This window comes from Gymnoscopelus microlampas (genome assembly GCF_963454915.1).
Source record: "Gymnoscopelus microlampas genome assembly, chromosome: 11".
Taxonomy (NCBI): domain Eukaryota; kingdom Metazoa; phylum Chordata; class Actinopteri; order Myctophiformes; family Myctophidae; genus Gymnoscopelus; species Gymnoscopelus microlampas.
The window spans coordinates 55,359,499-55,381,668 of record NC_139948.1 but is presented as its reverse complement, the minus strand read 5'-3'; the positions used below and the strand labels follow the sequence as shown (position 1 = coordinate 55,381,668).

The 22,170-nt window shown below is 42.9% G+C and overlaps 1 protein-coding gene across 1 annotated transcript in view; it reads right to left on the bottom strand.

The window, feature by feature from the left end:
• The window catches only part of LOC311054881 (protein furry homolog-like), a gene marked incomplete at its 5' end in the record, with an annotated part of 35,965 nt that overhangs the window by 8,953 nt on the left and 4,842 nt on the right, over positions 1 to 22,170 (bottom strand). Inside the window, 22 exon segments of the mRNA XM_084070877.1 lie at positions 180 to 292; positions 1,001 to 1,088; positions 1,951 to 2,119; positions 2,783 to 2,923; positions 4,141 to 4,403; positions 5,300 to 5,468; positions 5,843 to 5,939; positions 6,630 to 6,700; positions 7,330 to 7,440; positions 8,466 to 8,626; positions 9,389 to 9,561; positions 9,839 to 9,930; positions 10,048 to 10,138; positions 13,652 to 13,920; positions 14,358 to 14,444; positions 18,562 to 18,646; positions 18,648 to 18,724; positions 19,284 to 19,521; positions 20,643 to 20,750; positions 20,837 to 20,969; positions 21,115 to 21,286; positions 21,970 to 22,056. Of these exon segments, the coding sequence (XP_083927003.1) occupies positions 180 to 292; positions 1,001 to 1,088; positions 1,951 to 2,119; positions 2,783 to 2,923; positions 4,141 to 4,403; positions 5,300 to 5,468; positions 5,843 to 5,939; positions 6,630 to 6,700; positions 7,330 to 7,440; positions 8,466 to 8,626; positions 9,389 to 9,561; positions 9,839 to 9,930; positions 10,048 to 10,138; positions 13,652 to 13,920; positions 14,358 to 14,444; positions 18,562 to 18,646; positions 18,648 to 18,724; positions 19,284 to 19,521; positions 20,643 to 20,750; positions 20,837 to 20,969; positions 21,115 to 21,286; positions 21,970 to 22,056 (2,995 nt within the window).

Sequence of the window (22,170 nt, the reverse complement as noted above, 5' to 3'; positions counted from 1 at the left end):
TTATCATACAAAGTGATGTCTCCTTGTATATAAAGTAGATTCCCCATCTAGAATGGTTTGATTCTGTTTACATCTAAGAGGATGCAATGAGATCTAGGATATATCAATATAAAGCAAAAATGACAATTCTATAAGCTTGCAGCATAAAGGGTTTAAGTGGTTAAAGTGTGTGTTCGTACTCTTCTCCTCTTCGTAGGAGCCTCCAGAGCTGCTGCTATATCTGGACTCCAGACGGTGGTGCTGTCGGTTCAGGTTGCTGTTCAGACCACTGTAGATGTCCAGGTGGGTGTAACTGCACACAGGAAAACAGGCACTTTATATATGTATATCATCGCCGTTACCGTTACTCAGGATGTGGAAAAAAGAACCTGTGTTCCAATGGATCCAATGTAGTTATCATTTAGTCAATATTTATAAAACCACACTATAATGGCAAAAATAGCCAATCTACAAGCTCTACAATGTGTCGCATCACGGCACGTTGTGAGCTTGTAGATAGGCTATTTTTGCTACTTTTCTGTGACACTGTAGTGTGAAATATGGAATGAAAATACCACAGAGAAACACGATTTCTGCCGACAGCAATGATGTAGAAAAAAGGATACATCTTAACAGGCAAGCAAAGGACATCCATTGACTGAGAACACATTTTCAATTTACGGTGACTTGAATTTAAAGTGACCTCATGGCTCCTGATGCCTCAAAAATGTATCTTTCATGTAATGTAATGTCAGCTGCGTGAGTTATGGCTCAAACTCACCCTGCAAATTAAATTGGTGAGTTAAATGTTGCTCTAGTGGAATTATCACCCAATTACAATTTAACCCAAGCCACATTTGAGAGCTTTATTCTAGGTCATTTGGACTGCAAGGTAAGAGCAACCCAGTACAACACCAAAAAAGTAACTGCATGTGAACAGCAAGTATTTATGGCAGATAAAGGGCAAGCGTGATGCTGGTACCAGCCTTTTAAAAAAAAAGGTCAGTGGATGTTTTTGTACCTGTCCTCCATATTCGGGTCTTTGATCTTGCTGTGGTCGTGATGACCGTCATTTCCTGGCACCATGGTATTGCTGCTGGAGGTTGTTCCTGAGAGGACAGATGAGAAAATGCACTGTCACCACCAGCAAGGAATCATTGTGTATCATTTCTGACAGCGTGGTGAGTCCTGGGCCAGGTTGCACCATCTCATACTAAGTTGAAACGCAGCCTAGATCTAGCGTAAATGACTTGCAAGTAAAAACTTACATTACTAAAATAGTAAAATTTAGGCATTTAGCAGACGCTCTTATCGAGGGCAGCGTACAAGTGCGAGACCGGAATAAGTGGAGTAAACATGAGCTCTTATCAGTAAACAAGGTAAATAATGACATAAATAGAGTACAGAGATAACAGTGTAGTGCCTCAGAGAAACTAGGATACCGGGTAAACAACAAACCAAGCATCGGTCTTGATAACATGCTATATAATTCATTCTTAACATTTGTGGAAGAGAAAAACTAATCTATGGAACAAAAACATGAGAACACGTGACCAAGATATGTACTAGCATCAATCATAAGAAAGGGTGGCAAGAAGGGGTACAGGGAGAGTACAGTGCTAGGAGTTGAGGAAGTGAGTGACTGCAGCAGAAAATTGCGAGTGAGTCGGCAGTTCTGACTGCAATGGGAAGGTTATTCCACAGTTTGGGAGCCAAGAAGGAGAAGAGTCTAGGACATTTTAGGGAAGGCTCGTACAGCAGTCCTGTGTTAGCTGATCTAAGTGAGCGGAAAGGGTTGCAGGGTTGGATCATGTCTCCAAGGTATGGAGGTGCCATGCTTTTGGTTGCCAGTGTTTTGTACTCAGGTGTAGGCAGCAACCGGAAAACAATGAAGGTAGCAGAAACGGTGGAGATATGTGAAAGTATTGGCTGGTTGAAGACTAGAGGTGCTGCAGCATTCTGGATCAGTACCTGAGGTGACTGAGGGAATCTTATAGCTGGAGGTGATACGGTAGTAGGGAGGGTTGTCCATGTGAGTGACGGCTGAGCTCACAGGGTCCGTCAGCTCCAGCTCACACATCAACTCCTCCAACAGCTGCATAGTCTTATCTCTGCCCAGGTACACCACCACTCGCTTCACCTGATGACCAACAAAAAGCACTCATTATAGGGTGATATGGAACTGTTAGTGAATAGGGTGCTATGGAACCGGTAGTGATCACACTGTATAGACCTATTTAGATGCCCTTTAATAGTTTGAAATCAATGGGTGTTGCTAGTTCTGCAATGCTACATGTCTGTAATTAAAACATTTCAAGACATCACTGCCTTGTGTTGGTTGTGATGCAAGCTTTGCAGCCACTTCAAGGAGACTTCACTTTACAAACAACAGGAAAATAACATATTTTGAGTGATTTAGTGATGATTTTTGGTGGCAGGGGAACACATTGGAGGCTGCCAAATATGTAAAATGCATAATCGTTGGCACTCTAAACTGAAACAGTTATCTAGATCTTTGTTAGTCACATTTGCTATTGTTGGTAAAGATGAGAAAGAATTAAATCTTTGTCCAATTTGGCCAGAATTTCCCTTGAGTGTAGCCCAATTAACAGAGCTGGATTTCTGTTTTTACAAATCTGTGCATGTGCTAATGTCACAATCTCACTGGATATTTAGAATAATCCTAATACCATAACAAAAAATAAAAACTGACTTAACTGACTTATTTCCATAACCCATGCATGTAAATGCAGTCACTGTATATATGGGGCTATGGCTGTACAGTGTATACACAGTGACTTACATAGGGCAGAAGGCTGGGGTCACTGTTGACGCCCGACATGCTGATGAGGAAGTGCAAGATGATCTTGAGGTTCTTTGGCCAGCTGTCTGCCAACGTGGTCCACACGTTCTCTATCTCCGACCAGGCAAACTCATCCCCGTACTAGTAGGAAACACACACCACACATTTAATGTCATGCTTATTTATATTTCCTTATATTCCCTCATCCCCATCACCCACTCACATGCATACACGGACACACAACACAACTGTTAATAATCATGTTAAGCATGTATTGAAGCTGTAAACAGGATTTAGGCAAAGTGTTCCTTTAATCGCTACGCTGTATCCAACTGCTTCAATAACAACGCATCATTTTCTCCTAAATCTCTCATTCTGAAAGTAAACAATAGGAGCTGCTTTTGTTGGCAGTCGTTTCACACGCATCCAAACACGTATCACTCTTTCGCTTTGAGTAGGCACGATAAGAAATTACCGGAAGAAATCACAATGACACATTGTAGCCAGCAGCCTTCTACCTGGATCAATCTAGGCATGCAACAAACTCTTTCATTCTGAGTAGAGATGTATCACTCTTTCGCATTGAGGAGGCATGCATCAGTGTTTTACTTTGAGTACCCTGCCCCCAAAACACACACAAAACATTTCTTGTTGGATCTGAACGAATCACTTCTATTTCAGATAAAGTGTAAATCAACTTGAATTATAAAGGTTAACGATAAAAAGTGTATTTATTCTGTAAATCAGTGCAAAAATTATGATGAAAGTTTTTTCTTAGCATTGTATATAAATATATTGATAAAGGTTATTATTAACCCATTGAGACCTGAAGCCGATTCTACATGTCTCCTAAATCTGAACAGTATTCTGAAAAATGTATGTTTCTATGTCAGTGGTGCTCAATCTTTTTCATGTCAAGGACCCCCAAAATTATATGTATTTGGCCGCGGACCCCCATCAAAATATTTTGTTCCAGGGACCCCAGAGGCAACGATTTGAGTTAAAAATGTTCGCTTTAAAAAATATATATTCAAAGATTTGTACACATTTTCACGATTTTTCAAAAATAGCAGATCTACAAGCTCATAGCGCGGCACTCGGTGCCGCGCTATGAGCTTGTATATCTGCTATTTTTGAATAGCCCAAAGTGTAGAATAATGCTTTTTAGCTCAAATCAAAAAATGACACAGTTCCAATGGGTTAAAGTGTGTTCTCAATATTGTATTGTGAGAATATTTACCTGAATAATCAAATACAATAATAAGACAATAATACAACAATATATAATAAAATACAATAAAGTTTATGACTGGAGTTCATTGTAAATGTGAGTGTGTGTTGGGGTTATCGGCCTTCACCTTGGCGGTCATGAACATGAGGTTGTTGATCACCATGGTGGTGGCGTGTGGCGAGCCCCAGCCCTCGCCGCGAAGCCACCGTCGACTGTTCATCATCATCATGTCGCGCTCGTGCGCGTCCTCCTCGTCGCCGGCCGACTCCTCGCCGCGCCGCGCTGCCGGCTTGAAGTCCACCAGCTCCACGTTGTTCATCCATGGCAGGAGGTAGTGCAGCATCACCTGTCGACCGCCAGGGTGAGCCGTCTGGATGCGCTGGCTCACCTCTGTGGGTACAAAGCCACAAGCCAGGGAGGAAGCAAGTCAGGGCCATGGCCAAAACTTTAACACAGTGGCTTGCACAGACATTTTGAGGGGCAGGTGCTCAAGTAAATTATCCTTTTTTTTGTTTACTTGGTCTGCTCTTTTTTCCCTCTACACCTATTCCTCTTTGCCAAAAATAGCCGATCTACAAGCCCACAACGCCTCGCAGCGCGAGGCGTTGTGGGCTTGTAGATCTGCTATTTTTGGCTAAAGTTCTCCTCAGAAAAGGGATGCTAGATTTCGAGTGGTTATGTTAAAAAGAAAAATCATATCACATAAAGATTTGGTGGAACCCCCTGTAGTAACTCTGAGGACCCCCTGTTGAAGACCCCTGCTGTAAACTAAAAAAAAAAAACTTTTTTTCAAAAGGGCACTTCTGGTCAAGAGGGCAAAGGGCAGGTGCTCTAGCGCCACCTAGAGTCTATCTGTGCACGTCCCTGCTTTAACACCCACATTTAGCTGGACTGTCCAGGTTTTTCTTTTTGTAGCAGGGCCGGAGAGCAAATGAGGTTTCCATCTCAGTTCGATATCCCTGTCTAACTATATTTTGATTGATTGATAGCTTTTAACAGAGATTTTAATTGATACCTTTTAACAGAGTTTTTTGTGTTCTCCTTTTAGCTCAAATGTCTGACTGTACCTCCTGCTGTTTACATGTCTGTCAAATAGTAAGTATTCAATCAATACGTCAATTATTACATTAATAATGGTAGCAATATACGTAAGTACTTCTCAAATATAGCATATGTATTGAAAGAAAGAATCAATTCCTAATCTAATTTCTATATCTGCGTTGCTTATCCTTTTAAAAGGCGCAATCCAGGATCGTTTTTGATGAGTGTATAGTTGTGTGTGAGACCTGAGAAGATGGGTAGGGTGAGTTCTGGGTATGTCCTGGCCAGTTCCTCAGACAGCTGGTAGTAGGACACAGAGTAGAGGTGTGGCAGGGGTGAGGGTGGTGTCAGAATCCCATCTGTCCTCTGGATCTCCAGTTTGTGGGCATAACGGAAGAGCTTGGGCTCCAAGATCTGGATTTACACACAGCAGCAACAAAATGTGAATAAAAACTGCAACCTCCTGCATTTCATCGCTATGTGATGAGTTGTTTAAATGTGTTGCATTGATGTGACTATTCTAATATACGTTTCTTCCCTACACAGAGAGGGGTTATCTTCCTGAACCCAGTGCTGCTTTCCTCTCTATCCGGTGAGGTTTTTACCACCGGCAAAGATTTGTTTTAAACTGACAGAAAACTGTTTGTGTTAAACAAAGTTCTAGATGTTTATAGTGTTATTGTAACTGTGTTTAAGACAGAAAACATGCAGTACAACAAAGACTGCCAATAACACTCTGCCCAATGAACAACACGCTGCGGTTGAAATAATAAGTGTGCCCGACTGACCTGCAGCAGCTGCATGGCAACTTGGTAGATATCCCTGGATGAGTCGGCCGCCTTGAACAGGATGAGGTTCAGCACCACAGTGTCAAACTGGTAATCCCTGGAGGGGAGGACAGATCACAGCCAGTCAAATGCCAAGATATTCACAGTCTGTACAATGAGTCCCACTGTGACGTGTGTCACCAGCAGTGGTGGAAAGTAACTAAGTACATTTCCTCAAGTACTGTACTTAAGTACAATATTTAAGTATTTTTTTTACTTTACTGGAGCATTTCCAATTTTTCAGTACTTTTACTTCTACTCCATTACATCTCAGAGACAAATATTGTACGTTTACTCCACTACAATTATTTGAAAACTTTAGTTACAAGTTACTTTGTAGATTTTGATTATTATTACAAAACATCAGCCCTATTTGAACTTTGGATTTTTGAAAATAGCCGATCTACAAGCTCACAATTCGTTGCGATGCATTGTGAGCTGAAAACTTCTTCTGCATAATGACTACTTTCTACATTTGGTACTTTAAGTACATTTTGATGCCAAAACGTTTGTACTTTTACTCAAGTACATTTTGAATAACAGACTTTTACTTGTAACAGAGTGTTTCTACATTGCAGTATTGATACTTTTGCTTAAGTAAAACATTAGAGTACTTCTTCCACTTTATCCCACGATTTTGTAACCCACATTTTTTCACCCAGTGCCAATTGCCTATGTAATCCTGGGCACTACCTACCCTCTGCCAGCCTAGGGAGAGCCCAAGCTGAAGCTCATGCCTCCTTCAATGCATGAGGTCTGGGTCTGGTCTGGGTTCAGCTCTAACAGCAGCATCACGGCCTCACAGCCCAGCTGGTGCACCTAGAGGACGGGACCACAGCGCAGAGGAGCTTATTGGTAGCACACAATACACCACAAGACAATAAAACATCATCCGGTGCTAATCAGTAGCACACATACTGTACACACACCACAGCACAACAAACATTGCCTGTAACATTCACAAACACAAATGCACCATAGCACAACAAACGTTACCAATAACATTCACTAACAGGTACACCACAGGATAAAAAAAGTTCCCAGTAACATTCAGTAACACATAAAAGTTACTTGTAACATTTTGTGCTGTAATTGTTTTCCATTTACTCCATCTACTATCTTCTACTATCAGAGTTAAATTAACCCTCAGGATTTTACTGAGTAATTGAACAACACTTTTCAAATCCTAATAAATAAAAAAAAAAGAATCAAGGTCAAATTTGATCACATCTTAGATTAGAGAAACCTGTCTGCGCTGGAATCAGTATCATTCCTGGTAGGATTATGAATGACAACTTCTCTTGTACCAACCCCTCACTACTTCTAGCCAACCGGAAGCAGCATTTACACATCAAGATTCCAGAGTGCTACTGTAGGACAGGTATTACTGTACCTCCAAGCTCAAGTCATTGACAGTATAAAAGGAGAGACTGTGTGTAGGCCCTTACCTTCCTGTCCTGTGAGTCCAGGATGTTGTCCAGCCACTTGTAAAGGTATCCGTCAGACGAGAGACCCACGTTGTCGGCCACCGGTCCACAACATAACACTGCAGACATGGCCTGGCAGAGACACGGTTAGTTGGTACATCGGAACTACCATGTACAGAACATGTGCATGGTATTTAAATGATCTTTACATCAGGGCTGCATGATTTTATGATGTTCATTTTAATCATCCTTGTGATATGAATGAACTTGTGTGATATACACATTATGTCAGTATAACAGACGTCATCGCAACTCATGTAATTTGTCTCTAGTTATCTCTACAAACAGAACAATCCAAACAGACCAAAGATAAGAGAAAAGACAAAAAATAAACTAAAGAGCGCTATGGATGACGATGTGAGCAATAATATTATGGCACCGACTAACTACTTCGATACCTTCGAGTACAGAAAAATGCATTGTCATTCTGTACCAAATATCAATATCTAAAGCCTAATTTATGCTCTGCATAACTGATGTACAAGCTAACAATACATCATATGGCTAGACGTTCTTTTCACAAGGCATGCAGGAAAATCACTCTTACGTTAGGCTCAGAGGCGGAGCTCATGTGAGCGTGTTGTTGTTTTATATAAAGGCTGAGACTACAGTGTGCAATAGATATACTGTATTTTAAGAGATCGCAAAAGTATCACTTCATCTTCTTTGTCAGGATCGATGCCAATAGTGCATGATATACACTGCAAAAAGCCATCATTACAAAGATCGGCAATACAATGAATTTGGTGAAACACGTACTGTACAATTAAGAACACTACGTTGCTCCATGTTTGAATAACAAGACGACGGTGCTATAAGAGAAGCTGCAGTACTGCAGCAAAAACTGACATTTCCATTTAACTTGAGCTTCTCACTGTACTGTATTCTGTATGAAATGATTAATACGTTATCAGACGTTAAATGTTACCTTTTGTTGAATAAATGTTTTAAAACAGGCAATTTGTTTTTAACAAAGTCACGGCAATGCTTGCCAGTGAGACAGCAAGTCTGCTGTGAGCTTGTAGATCTGCCGTTTTTACTATATTTGAACATTTTTGACGATTGTCGTCTATAATGACATGCCCAAAAAATGGTACCTTGAGTGCACAGTATTGATGGCGGTTGATCTGCATGTTGCGGTCGCTGTAGCGGTCCAGGGGGGTGAACATGATGCTGAAGGGACCGGCCCAGTGGCTGAACAACATGAACAGACTGTGTCTCAAGGACTGTTGGGGGAAGATGGTCCTCCGCTGATGCACTGAAACAAAACAACCACATAATAGTACATGTGAGAGGTCATCCCCCAAGACAGAATGCTTGCCACAGAATCTTTAGAATAGCAATCTATCTATCATTACAGAATTGTCTAAAAACAGAAAAAAAGGGAAAAAAGGAAAAGTCCCTCAAAATCCGAAAATCCGATGGAGAGGGTGTGTGTTTGTGTGTGTGTGTGTGTGTGTGTGTGTGTGTGTGTGTGTGTGTGTGTGTGTGATACTGTATGTCTCATAAAAAATGACAATCTCTACTGACAATATTGTCAGTGACAATATTGTCAGTAGAGATTATTTGTCATTTATGAATTCAATAAACATTTCATCAAAGTACAAATACCTCAAACTCTTGCTAAACGGGACGTTAATTTATGCACACAATGCTAATTCATAGACCAATTAATTCATAAACGAGTGTTCACCAAGGAAAGGAAAAAAAAAAAGAAAAGACAAATAGGAACAGATAAGCAAGAAAGGATAAAGCTTTAGCACCACAGAAAAATGTGGTACATTTCCTAAACTGAGATTAATCACATTAACAACATATATCACAATAATTAACACTATAGACTTGGCGGGAAAGAGCCCTATAAATGACCCAGACGGGGGGTGTAAAAGATTATGAACTACACATCTTGGCCAAATAAAAGTTTAAAAAAAAAAGAAAAGGAAAAAGCTATCATCTAACACAGCTCACTGTACAAGAATGGAGTGAGCCAAACAGACATAGATGGATGAGACAGATGTACCTGGAACATTCTGAATGATATTGGCCACCAGGGCACTGAAGTGACAGCGGATGTCCCGCAGCGTGTCAGAGTCCTTGTCGTTCTCGGCCTCCAGCAGCTGTCGGGTCAGATCAACATACTCCAAGAGCGTGCTGTTCAGAGAGTGGCTGTCCCCATCCAGACCTCCACTGGCTCTGCATCCACACACAACACACAGTAAGAACGGCAGCCTTGTCTTTGGAAACAACATTGTTATAGATACTAATGCGCTAATACAGGGGTCTTCAACAGGGGGTCCAGGACCCCTAGGGGGTCCTCAGAGCTACTATAGGGGGTCCGCCAAATCTTTGTGTGATAGGATTTAGTTTTTTTTACATAAACCACTTGAACCCTAGAATTCCTTTTCTGAGAGGAACATTAGCCGAAAATAGCAGATCTACAAGCTCTCAACGCCTCGGTTTCACCACGTACAACTGGCTGACGACTCCAGCGTCGGCGAGTAGCTCAAATATCCGGACCAGCTGGACCCTGAGGATGTCACGTCGCCTGCGTCGCTTCATGTTCTGCAAACGGACCATGGTTGGGTGGTTGTTTTAGGACACATGCACAAACTGACCAGCATGCCAACATGCAGAACTATGCAAGACTAGAACCTGAGAGATGATTGAAGCTGTCCTCACCTCAGGTCTTCTCTCCAAAGCTTCTTTTATGATGGGGTTCAGCTCCTCGATCAACTCTCTGGAAGACAAATTAACAAAACTGTCGTGATGTCTGCATTTTTTTGTTCATATAGAATTTAAGAAATAATCTATTACTATTCTTCTATGAATTACTCACCCTAAAATATATCTGGTGTAAATAGTCTCGTGAACGAAATAGAAGCCCTCCTGGGCAGTGGATGCCATTATACAGCACCCAAGGAGCAGTTAGGGGTTAAAGGAGAATTTTGGACTAAGGTTTTCTTACCTTTTCTATGATGTTATGATATCTTAGGATGAATGGTACAGTAGAAAATGTTTATGACTCCATCCCGGGTCCGCCACAGCTTAAAACGTGCGCGGATAGGCCTTGTGCTAGATCGCATATTTTAATAGCTTTTTTAAATGTATTTGTTTGTGAGATCTGACGTTCATAGTGACAGAACAATATGCAACCAAAAAAAAACAACAAAAAAACAAACCTAAGTCTCGCTAGACAAGATTGAAATCTAGAGACTTCAATCTCGTCTAGCGAGACTTTTTTTTTTTTTTTTTTTTTTACAGTGTTCTGTCACTATGAACGTCAGATCTCACCAAAAAAATAAAATAATAGCTATTAAAATATGCGATCTAACACAAGGCCTATCCACGCACGTTTTAAGCTGTGGCGGCCCCGGGATGGAGTTATGAAATCTTTCTACTGTACCATTCATAGAAAAGGTAAGAAAACCTTAGTCCAAAATTCTCCTTTAAGTTCCACACACAGACTGGGCAGACCAGTGGGCAAACTGGTGACCTTCTTCATTACCAGAAGGCCTCTCTACCCATTCAGTTACCATAAGAGATATTATAAAGGTTGGCCTTTGACGTTTTCAAGCCAAAACTTAAAGCCTCACTATGTAATTTTGTAGTATGATAATACAATATGACGTAATCAATTGGGGTGGTTGTATTTTGTCTCCCTGCTCTTTTATTGAGATATTTAGATCATGTCAAAGGTCATGTCTCACCTAGACATACAAATTTTGACCTGATGGCAATTTATCCCCTGAGCAAGCAGCTCTATTAGCTTAGTGATATAACTTTCAGCACTTGCACAGGAAACCGGGTTCAAATCCGGGGTAGAAGAGGAAAGTTACATAGTGCTGCTTTAATCATGGTCTTCAGGGCAGCCTACTGATCATTCCCTCCATATTTCTTGAGAACCTGCCCATCCGTTCTCAAACAAACAGACAGAGACCAATTACAATTCCCTGCCAGGCCTTGCTGCGGGCAGGGAGGGTAACAATACTTTATAAGGACTGAAAAGACAAATAATGTACGTGCTGCATTAAGGTACACACATACTTCCATGTAGTCAGACTAGCATCACTCTGTATTCAGCATTGTGAAACTTGTCATAGCGTGAGCATAGCAACAGTGAATATGTGGAATGAGAGTAGTCTGACTCTGATACTTTAATAATCATATCTACATGCAATTTCGCAACTGCTGCCCATTCTTTCATCAACCTCCAAGGTGAAAAGTGAAGTCAAGGTCAAAATGACATAATCTGTCATATCTAAGGAGTGAAAAGATAAATAACAAGGTTTGCATATTTGTTTTAGCTGTCTTTATATCAGTTATAGAGTATGGTTTGGTTTCATACGTTTTAACCAATGTAAAAGAAATAAAACACAAGCGGTATCCTTTAACCACCTCAAAAATAGCCGATATACAAGCTCAACGCATCGCGACACGTACGTTTATAGATCTGCTATTTTCACTATTTTGGAAATGTATTGCCTATAATGGCCAGAATAGGGATGAACCAGGTTGAAAGTGTAGACCTGCAGGCATCCTGCGATACTCAAACATATGAAGGAAACACAGCTGAGACAAACAAGTCTAGTCAAGGAGAATATCCAGGCATATTTAGACACGTGGGCTGCAGTGACATAATGGACAGGATGGTGGCATTAACAGCGCGTGGGCACATTCACAGACAGATAGGATGACATCACCCATAGCAGAGAGTCTGCAACCACAGTCATTCCAGCTAAGTGCCCGTTCACTGGCCAAAAGATCTGCTTCTAAACCTCTTGCACAAAGAGTCTACACATAAAGCAACAGCTCCCGGCTGCTTCATATTTTAGGAGCGGCAGCTCCTGAAATATGACAAAGTGTTGGTCAATCTGAAGGAAAATGAGGAGCACACGCCAAATTATGCTAAATGTTTTGCATCGTCGGTAGTGAAGGAGTTTGTTCTTCCTTTCAGAGGACATCGACGGACACAAAGTACATAATGGATTACTATAGTTTGTGGGCTGTTTACTGTCCAAATCAGGGTGGCTGTATCCCACCCCAAATTCAGTCCAATATACACATTTAAGATCGCCTCACCCGTCATAGTACATGACGTGTATTTGGCCCCATTCTTTTCTTTTTCTAAACCAAATCTCTTCACTGAAAATCTACAAGATTTACAAGCTCATAATGCATCGCTTCGTGAGCTTGCAGATCTTCTATTTTAGCCGAATGTTCACCTATTATGACATGCAAATAATAAGGATGATGGGGTTCATTTGGTTAACTTACACTATTATGACAATATGAATATTGCTAATATCGTTTTTGATGATTACACGATTATGCATTTTGTTATTTGTTGAGGGCAAAGAAACGTTTAGCTTTTTTTTTCTTTGAAAAAGAATAAAACATTTAATACAATATAACAAGCACATCAGCAGTTGAGACATTTAGACCCTGGTGTCGGGTAGGACACTTAAGTTACACTAGACCAGTGGTCTTCAATGGTTTTCAGGCCAAGAACCCCTTAGCTGAGAGAGAGATGAAGCAGGGACCCCCACTACATGTTATAAATTGTGTTGCAGATTAAAAATGTTCTTAGATAGCTTCATAGACTTGTGTAGCGTTGTGTTGGATTCATGTTAATGTGTATTTTCAGACAGTTAACCACTTAAACCCTTGATACTGGTCTGCTCCTTTTTCCCTACACCAAACCTCTGCTGAAAATAATTGCCGCAAGGCGTTATGAGCTTGTAGATCGGCTATGTTTGGCTAATTTTCCCCTCAGAAAAAGGATGCTATGGTTCAAGTGGTTAATGTAGAAAAAAAAAAAAGAGCGTTCCCTATCACACAAAGATTTGGCAGCTCCCCTGTAGCAATTCTGAGGACCCTTTGCTAGACTAGACCCCTGCACATCGTTGCAGTTACCTCTCTCCATCGGGAGAGGGAGCCGACAGACATAAAACGCGAGGATTGCAGATTTAAAAATGTAGTGAAGTTGTTAAAAAATTTAAGGGCTGCGGCAACCTGTCACCTCTGTGCCAAGTGACCTATTTTAAAGGAGGGAACAATTGGCAAACAGGATCTAAAAGCCTTATCAAGGCACGTCTTAAAGACACTAGGTGACATGATTATTTCCTGAGCCCCTCAAACTACACAAAAGCACTGGTGGAACACACACACACACACACACACACACACACACACACACACACACACACACACACACACACACACACACACACACACACACACACACACACACACACACACACACACACAGAGAGAGTAGACATACTTGATGTCAACTTGTGGCGACAGCAGCTGCAGGCGGGTGTAGGCGAACATCCAGGCGTAGTTGACGGCGGTGGGGCAGTGCTTGGGCAGGTGCTCCTGGCGCAGGTAGCTGGACAGGCTGATGACCCAGGGGTCCTGGCCCTGCGTGACGTGGGCAAACACCCAGATGTGCGAGGTGCTCACCACGTCGAACTGGTGGCTGATGGGAGACGAGCTCCACTCCGCCAGGGTCTGCAGGTCGATTCCGCTGGGGCAGTACAGCAGGTTGGTCTGTGGGGGGGTTCGGGTTAGAGAGAGGGAGGAGTGAGGCCCAAGAAGGCTCACCACCACGCATGCATGGTGGTGCATGTTTTCTGTATGTGCTGTAGTCACTACAGAACCGCCTGGGTCTCAAACATTTTCATGTCAAGGACCCCCAGATTGATTCGTATTAGCGGCCGACCACCACATGAAAAGATTTTGTGCAAAAAGGGACAAAACGTTTCAGAATATCTATTTTCAAATAGCCAAAATATGAAATAGGGCTGAGTGTAATGTAATGTTCCTCATTATGCAAGGGACCCCCTGGAACCTCCTCAACGACCTCTGGGGGTCCCCGGACCACACTTTGAGAACCACTCGTGTAGTGTGTGTGTGTGTGTGTGTGTGTGTGTGTGTGTGTGTGTGTGTGTGTGTGTGTGTGTGTGTGTGTGTGTGTTTTTTTTTACCTGGTCAGCTCCTGTGAGATGGATGAAGCTCTCCAGCACCGATGCACTTAATCTGTCCATGACGTTGATGGCCAACTCCTCATCCCCCTGGAAGATGGACAGACAGGCATTAAGTACATGTTGCAAGAGATTCCACACAATTTAGTTATTGTTTTAAAGGTAGAGGATGTTACAATAGGTGTCCTATTGTTGCCTAGGTAGGAACCTTAGTTCTACAGGTGCTAGTTGCAACATAATTCCACTATACCTGCTAAACCCTGACACTAAACTCGAAGAGACCAAGACAGTACTTGTGATGTACAATAAGAGCAAACTGAAGCCACTGGGAAAATGTAAAGTAAAATTGCGAAACCCAAGGAACCAGAAACTGTACCAGTTGCAGTTTGAAGTAGTGGATAATGACTGCAGTGTGCCACTGCTTGGGAAAAGAGCCAGTGAGGCTATGAAACTGATAAAGGTGCATTATGAGAACATAATGGCAATAGATAGCATTGTGACCTCAGACAAGCCCACTAGAGGACAGTGGACACTGGGACAGATTAAAGCAGAATATGCAGACGTGTTCACTGGGGATGGCTGTCTGGAGGGTGAATATAAAATTGAGATTGACAACACAGTGAAACCTGTACAGCTGCCAAAGAGACGTGTTCCAGTTGCTATGATGAAACCCCTAAAAGCAGAACTGCAGGACCTGCAGAGGAATCATCGCACCAGTCGAGTGCAGTACAGACTGGATCAGCGGGATGGTAGTCGTACAGAAACCGAATGGGAAGCTGAGAGTATGTATCGATCCAAGGCCCTTAAACAAGGCGCTGAAGCGCAGTCACTTTCCACTACAGACCATCGAGGACATACTCCCTGATCTGTCCAAAGCTAGAGTCTTCACCGTGTGTGATGTCAAGAGCGGTTTCTGGCATGTCAAGCTGGAAGCTGAGTCCAGTCACCTGACAACGTTTTCGACCCCATTTGGACGGTACCGATGGCTGAGGATGCCAATGGGTATAAGCCCTGCACCAGAGATCTTTCAAAGAAAGCTGACACAAGCATTAGAGGACCTGCCTGGTCTCTACATAATAGCGGATGATGTGCTGATTACCGGTCAAGGTGAGACACAGGAGGCAGCTGAGCGTGACCATGATGAAAAGCTGAGACTGCTCCTGACCCGATGCAGACAAAAAGACATAAAACTGAACGGAGAGAAATTCAAACTGAGACAAAAGGAGACTACATACATAGGACATCTTCTGACAGCTGAAGGCCTCAAAATTGATCCGGAAAAGGTGCGAGCTGTCAAACAGATGCCACAGCCAACGGATGTGAAAGGCATACAGAGGCTGTTAGGAATGGCTAATTACCTGGCCAAGTTCTGCCCTCATCTCTCTGACCAGTGTGAGACGTTGAGGCAGTTGACGCATAAGGACTGTACGTGGGACTGGACAGCACAACATGAGGAATCGTTCCTCAATCTTAAAGGGACTATTACAGATGCACCAGTGCTGAAATACTACAACCCGGAGGAAGAGCTAACTGTACAGTGTGATGCATCAGACACCGGTTTGGGTGCAGCGCTTATGCAGAATGGCAAGCCAGTCGCATTTGCGAGCAGAGCACTCACAAAGACTGAGCGGGGCTACGCCCAAATCGAAAAAGAGTTCTTAGCAATGGTATTCAGCATGGAAAAGTTCCACCAGTACACCTATGGCAGAAAAGTTACTGTGCAAAGTGACCACAAGCCCTTGGAAACAATTGTAAGAAAACCCCTACTGAGTGCGCCTAAAAGATTGCAAAGAATGATGCTGCGCATTCAGAGCCTATCTTCATCCTTGTTCATCCTTTGGCTCAGTGGAAGCTGAAACAGAGACTGTTAATATGGTACAACACTTACCTATCTCTGAAGACAGGCTCCATGCAATCCGCACTGCAACAAAAGAGGACAAAACACTACAGGTGCTGATGGAAACAATGCGCCAAGGATGGCGAAAAGACAAGGCAATGACACCAAGTGAAGTCAGACCGTACTTCTCATTTCAAGATGAGCTGACATTTCAAGATGGAAAAGTGTTCAGGGGCGAACGTGCTGTTGTTCCTGATGCACTGAAGAGGGAGATCACTCAGCGTCTACACTCCTCTCATCTGGGCGTGGAAGGATGCCTGCGGAGGGCTAGAGAGTGTGTCTACTGGCAGGGCATGAACGACCAGATCAAGACCTATGTAGCCAAATGTGACATATGCAGGTCAGTGGACTATAAACAGCAGAAGGAAACACTGACTCCACATGAGATTCCGAGCAGACCATGGGCAAAGGTGGGCACAGATCTGTTTTCATTCGACAATAAAGACTACCTGGTCACTGTAGACTATTACTCAAACTTCTGGGAGATAGACCATCTGCCTGACACAAAGTCTACTACAGTGATAAGGAAGCTGAAAGCCCATTTTTCACGTCAAGGGATCCCAGATATTTTATTTTCGGATAATGGCCCACAATACTCATCGCAGGAGTTCCTGAGATTCAGCAGACTATGGGAATTCCAGCATAAGACCTCTTCACCAGGTTACCCTCAGAGTAACGGCAAAGCCGAATCAGCTGTGAAGACAGCAAAGAGACTCATGTACAAAGCCAAAGCAGCTGGAAGGGACCCTTATCTGGCAATTCTAGATCATCGTAACACACCATCGCAGGGAATGGACACCAGTCCAGCACAGAGACTACTCAGTCGGCGTACTAAAACGCTACTCCCAACCAAAGCAAGTCTTCTGCAGCCGAAAATCAACGAGGTACAGAAAGAGCTGCAAATAAAACAGAATCGTCAGTGTGTCTACTATGACAGATCAGCAAAAGACCTGGACACACTGAAAACAGGTGACTGTGTGAGAGTACAGCCCTTTGCACCTTATACTGTCTGGCGAGTAGGCAGGGTGCTGAGGTCTGTTGATGCACGGTCCTATGAGGTCCAGTTGGACAGTGGCAGAGTGCTTAGGAGGAATCGCAGACACCTCAGACGTGATCATAGCAGGACCCCGATGGACACAGAGACTGTTGACCTCAGTCACTCAGAGACTGTTCCTACACAGACAGACACACACACTATCCCTGAGAGACATACAGACACACACACACGCTCTGTCCCTGAGCTGAACATGACCACAAGCACTGATGACAGTGACACACCAGTTACCACCAGGACTGGTCGCACAGTCGTGAAGTTTCAAGGACTTTGTGTCCTAAGTCCACTGTATGACCTTTGGGGGGGAGAGAGAGAGAAAAAAAAAAAAAAAGGAAAAAAAGGGGGACACAAAACTGGACTGATGTTTATTGAAAATGTGATTAATGCATGAAAAAAAAAAAAGAGACAAATGTTGAAATGTATGTATGCCATGTGCAAAAGAAAATATTTTGAAATGTGATCTGTAGGTGACATTGCACTTAAATTCATAGCTGCTGAAGATGCCTGTGAAATGTTATTTCTTGCAAGTATTATTGTTCACTGCACAAGGCAGACATGTGATTGTTTGGTTAAATGAAAAGAAAAAAGAAAAAATCAAAAGAGAAAAGATGTTACAATAGGTGTCCTATTGTTGCCTAGGTAGGAACCTTAGTTCTACAGGTGCGTGTCACACAAGGCCTATTGTTGGTTGCACTAGAGTGAGAGAGTGCGTTGCTTGTTTACATGTGAGCTGGAGCGCGAACTAATAAACTATTGCCCGGCTGGGCTAAATATATATAAATTCTGTGGTGATTCTTGGCGGAAATAACAGAATTTAACAGAGGAAGTGATATTTTTAGCAACACAAAAGTGTTGATAAAAGGTTAATGCACTTCTGATAGTAATCATTGCTGTATAGAGTGTTTGTTCAGTAACAGGGGTCTCCCTGTCACTCCATCTCTTTAATAAACAGAAACATTCTCAGGTGGGTGGCCAAACTTCAGCCAATAAGGAGAAAGTACCCATTTATCAGCTTCAGTTTTATAGTGTTCCAGTTCAAATTTTGTCTGCACATTTCTTTGTGTCATCACTTCTTTAATCTGTATCCTGTGTGAGTTCTCTATCCTGATTGGATACAATCTGGAGAGCTGGAGAGACTCCTGTTATAGACTCCTCACTTATTTTAACAACAACAAAAAAACACTTACCCTACATTTCTGTCATTTGTCAGGGGTGAGAAAAGAAGTTATTCACAGTTTGACACAGCTTGTGTTTACCTTGGCGAGGCCCAGCGCTGTGTGCAGGGCGCGGACCTCTTTGAGGACGTTGACGGCCAGCCTGCGGGTGGCGGGCCGGCAGCTGTGCCAGGCCCTCCACCACATGCAGCACGTTCAGCAGAGGCGTACGCTCCAGGGACAGAGACTGGCCGCTGCCTGGCGCCTGGTGGAACAAGAGCGTAGACTTAACACAGCAAAACCAAAAGCCTAAAACACAGACCCTAGTACCAAGCGGCTCCCAAGCGGTGTGCGGTGAGACCAGTCCAGCGGTGCCGTGAGATTTTGTGACAACCACACATCATTTTTGCAAGTATACAAAAAGTAATGAATTATCTTTTTATTTTATTATATCAGTACTTTCAACTTGGCATCCCTATTTCGGAGAATTATTATATTTATGAGCTTGTAAAAACGTTCAACAAGCTCACAACTTGCGAGCTTCTAGATTTGCTATCTTCACTGAATGTTTGCTCCCAGAATAGGGACACTAGGGTTCAAGTGGTTAAGTGGTTAAACTTTGTATTTGCCATTAATAGATAAAAAGCATTTACAGAGTGATAAGAATGATACCATATGTTACAGAGGCTATTTTGCACAGGTGTGCACAGGTGTGCCTTGAGATTTTGACTTGCCCTTTGCTGTGCCTTGGGGCACAAACATTTTGAAAACCACAGCCCTAGAAAATCCACCCAACTCCAAGTCTGGACTCGTTCTGGACCCACCTGAGCCTCGTGGCTCTTGTTGCTGCTCTGGACGGCCTGGCGCCACTGGCTGATGAGCTGCAGCAGCATTTTGACGGCATTGTCCAACAGCGTGGGATGGACGTCCGTCACCTCGCGTACAATGAAGTAGACGAAGCCTGACAGGACGTCCTCGCGCCACTCCGGGAAGTCCACCATCAGGGCCTGTAGGGTGGTGAAGGCCAGGCCACGCAGCTCCTCGTCCATGTGGATGGTCAGTCTGGGAGAGGGGAGGGAGAGAGACCGCCCCGTTTACACCTGTTGTTAGCCACATGAAACCTAGCATCGCTAGTGGACCAAGTATAGAGAGAGACCCTGGGACCCTAATCAAATTTAAGTGGTTAATATGCTACCTTTACAAATATTTCCTGCTAGCTTAAATTACAATGCAAACATGTTAGTGACCACCTTCTGAAGCAGCATTCAGTTTTTATGTACCACATATATGGAACAAAGTCCCAGAAAAGAGCAGGTCTGCTACAACTCTGTTCTTTTAACTACCTTTTATTGAGATTTTTGATACATGTCATTCATTATTCTCTTTATTCTTATTTTCTATACTCAATGCTTAATCGTATTCAAATGCCCTTTTATAATGTGCTTCTTTTGCACTTTGTTTGAATACTCTTAATGTTTTGTATAGAGCACTTTGAACAGCCTTGTTGAAAAGTGCTGTATAAATAATCATTGCTGTTGGGCAGAAACCTTGTATTTCCAAATTTCAACCTTTTGTTTTTTCGTAAGTGAATGCCCTACTTCGCCATACAACAGTGTCACACAAAAGTCACAAAAATAGCTTATCTACAAGCTCACAACACATTGCGATGTGACATGTGTGCTTGTAGATCTGTTATTTTTGTGTTTTACTAATATATAACTAATATAATAATTAGAACACAGATTATTTTTTCTATTTACTGAAAAGTAACGCTTTTGGACATAATAAGGTTTCCACAGCGACAAAATCGCACATGAAGTGTTAATAGGGCCAGTGGTCCAGGAGTGTGTAGACTGTTAAACTCCAGTGCATTTTCATTTTATCCAAAAGTTTTTCCAACAGATTTTCAGATATAACTTAAAGAAAACAAAATCTAATTTGTCAGAAATTGTAAGAATAAAATAAACTAACATTTTCTTTCAAGATTTCAGAAATGAAAGAAAAACACACGTGAGCCACTATTATCACTATTTTTGAAATAGGACTTATTCCGACTAATTCATAATGTATTTTTGTACATTTGGGTCCCAGGGGAGACACCAAATTCCTCTTTTGGGTCTCGAGCTGAACACATTTGGCAACCCCTGGCATAAAAGGAGGGGGAGAGAGGAAGGGGTTCTTACTTGGCCAGAAGCTCTATGAGGTCTTGTCTGCTCATGCCGTCCGGGATCAGTCTGGGGATGGCCGCCACGCACGTCCGGAACAGATCGATCTTCGGCTTTCTCTCACCCCTGGAACACGTCAAATGGATTATGGATTATTATGGATTACGAGCCCTGGGAACGAGACAGTTCAAGCATGGTAGAAGGTAACGTACGTGATCATGTCCTCTGGCTCCTTGTTGGACATCTGCACGTTGGTCATGCTCATGGACCGCCCCACCTCCTTGTCCAGGTGACGAAGGATGTTATCTAAGGCTTTCCTCACTTGTGGGTAGTACAGCGACATGCCTGCAAATTGAATTTAATACATTTCATTACATTAACACAGCAGAAGCCAAAAAGTGTTCATTTATCCATTCGTAACTCAGAGAGCATACAAATGGACTGCTATGCACATAGATTGTATTCCATGTCGCCCAGCACTAAGGCCTACCTATGACCTTGGCCTCTTCGTCTGTGAGGGTGGTGTTGAGGAAGATCTTTTTGACTCGCAGTGTGTTCCCAGACGGCATGATGACCCCTGTGGTCGGCATGGGGGGCTCTCCATCCTTCTGCTGCAGGCTGTCTGCAATCACCAGGAAGGCACGCAGGCCGATGTTCATCCGCTGAGGACACACAAAAGGGCAGACGGACAGTGAGAGGGGATAATAGACTCGGACAAGACCTCTCACTGAGAGAACAGTCGCAGTTTAGTCGTTATGCCAAATCACTCATGTAGTCTCGGTTGACAACTACTGTTTGGTCTTGGGAAGGGTGTAAACAACCACAATCTTCCAATACATATGACGTCGCCAGCTGCTTCTTTTCACCTGACAGAGCAGAGTTTCACTGGGAGGGCATAACTCGTGTGGAGTTCCCAGTTCCGCTTCCTTGCTGAACAGCAGACACAAACCTGTAGGAGTCGCTAGTCCAGTGACAGATATCCCCCTCCCTGCCTGGCTTCCCACCACAAACACGGACAATTGCGCTCATTGGAAATGGAATGCCCAGCCAATGCCGGATGCCCTGTGGAGGAGTCAAACCCCTACTCTCCACACTGGTTTACAGGAACTTTACCCCTGCGCCACCCAGAGGCCAAGAGCAGCGCTAATTTCACTGATGAAAAATCCATCAACAAATGAGAAATGATCCTGAACTATCCTGTCAAATCTTTTGCTTGGAGGGGTGCATCTTTATTCCCTTATCGTTTTGTTGTGTCAACACAAATAGCACAGAGAGAGAGAGATAGAGAGAGATAGAGAGAGAGAGAGAGCGAAAGTGATGTATATTCAATCTTTACTCATTTTACCTCTGGGTTGATGGTGAAGGTCTTGTGAGATTTGCCCACGCACAGCAGGTCGTAAATAATCTCCTTCATAGCAAAGTCCAGCCGTTCCTGAGCGAGGACATGTGAACAGACCAGCGATCATTTTAGTTCATCCTTAGTTTTAAGCCTCAGCTGTTCACAATCCAGGTACGTTGGTTAAGAGACAAGAAAATGGGCGTCCTA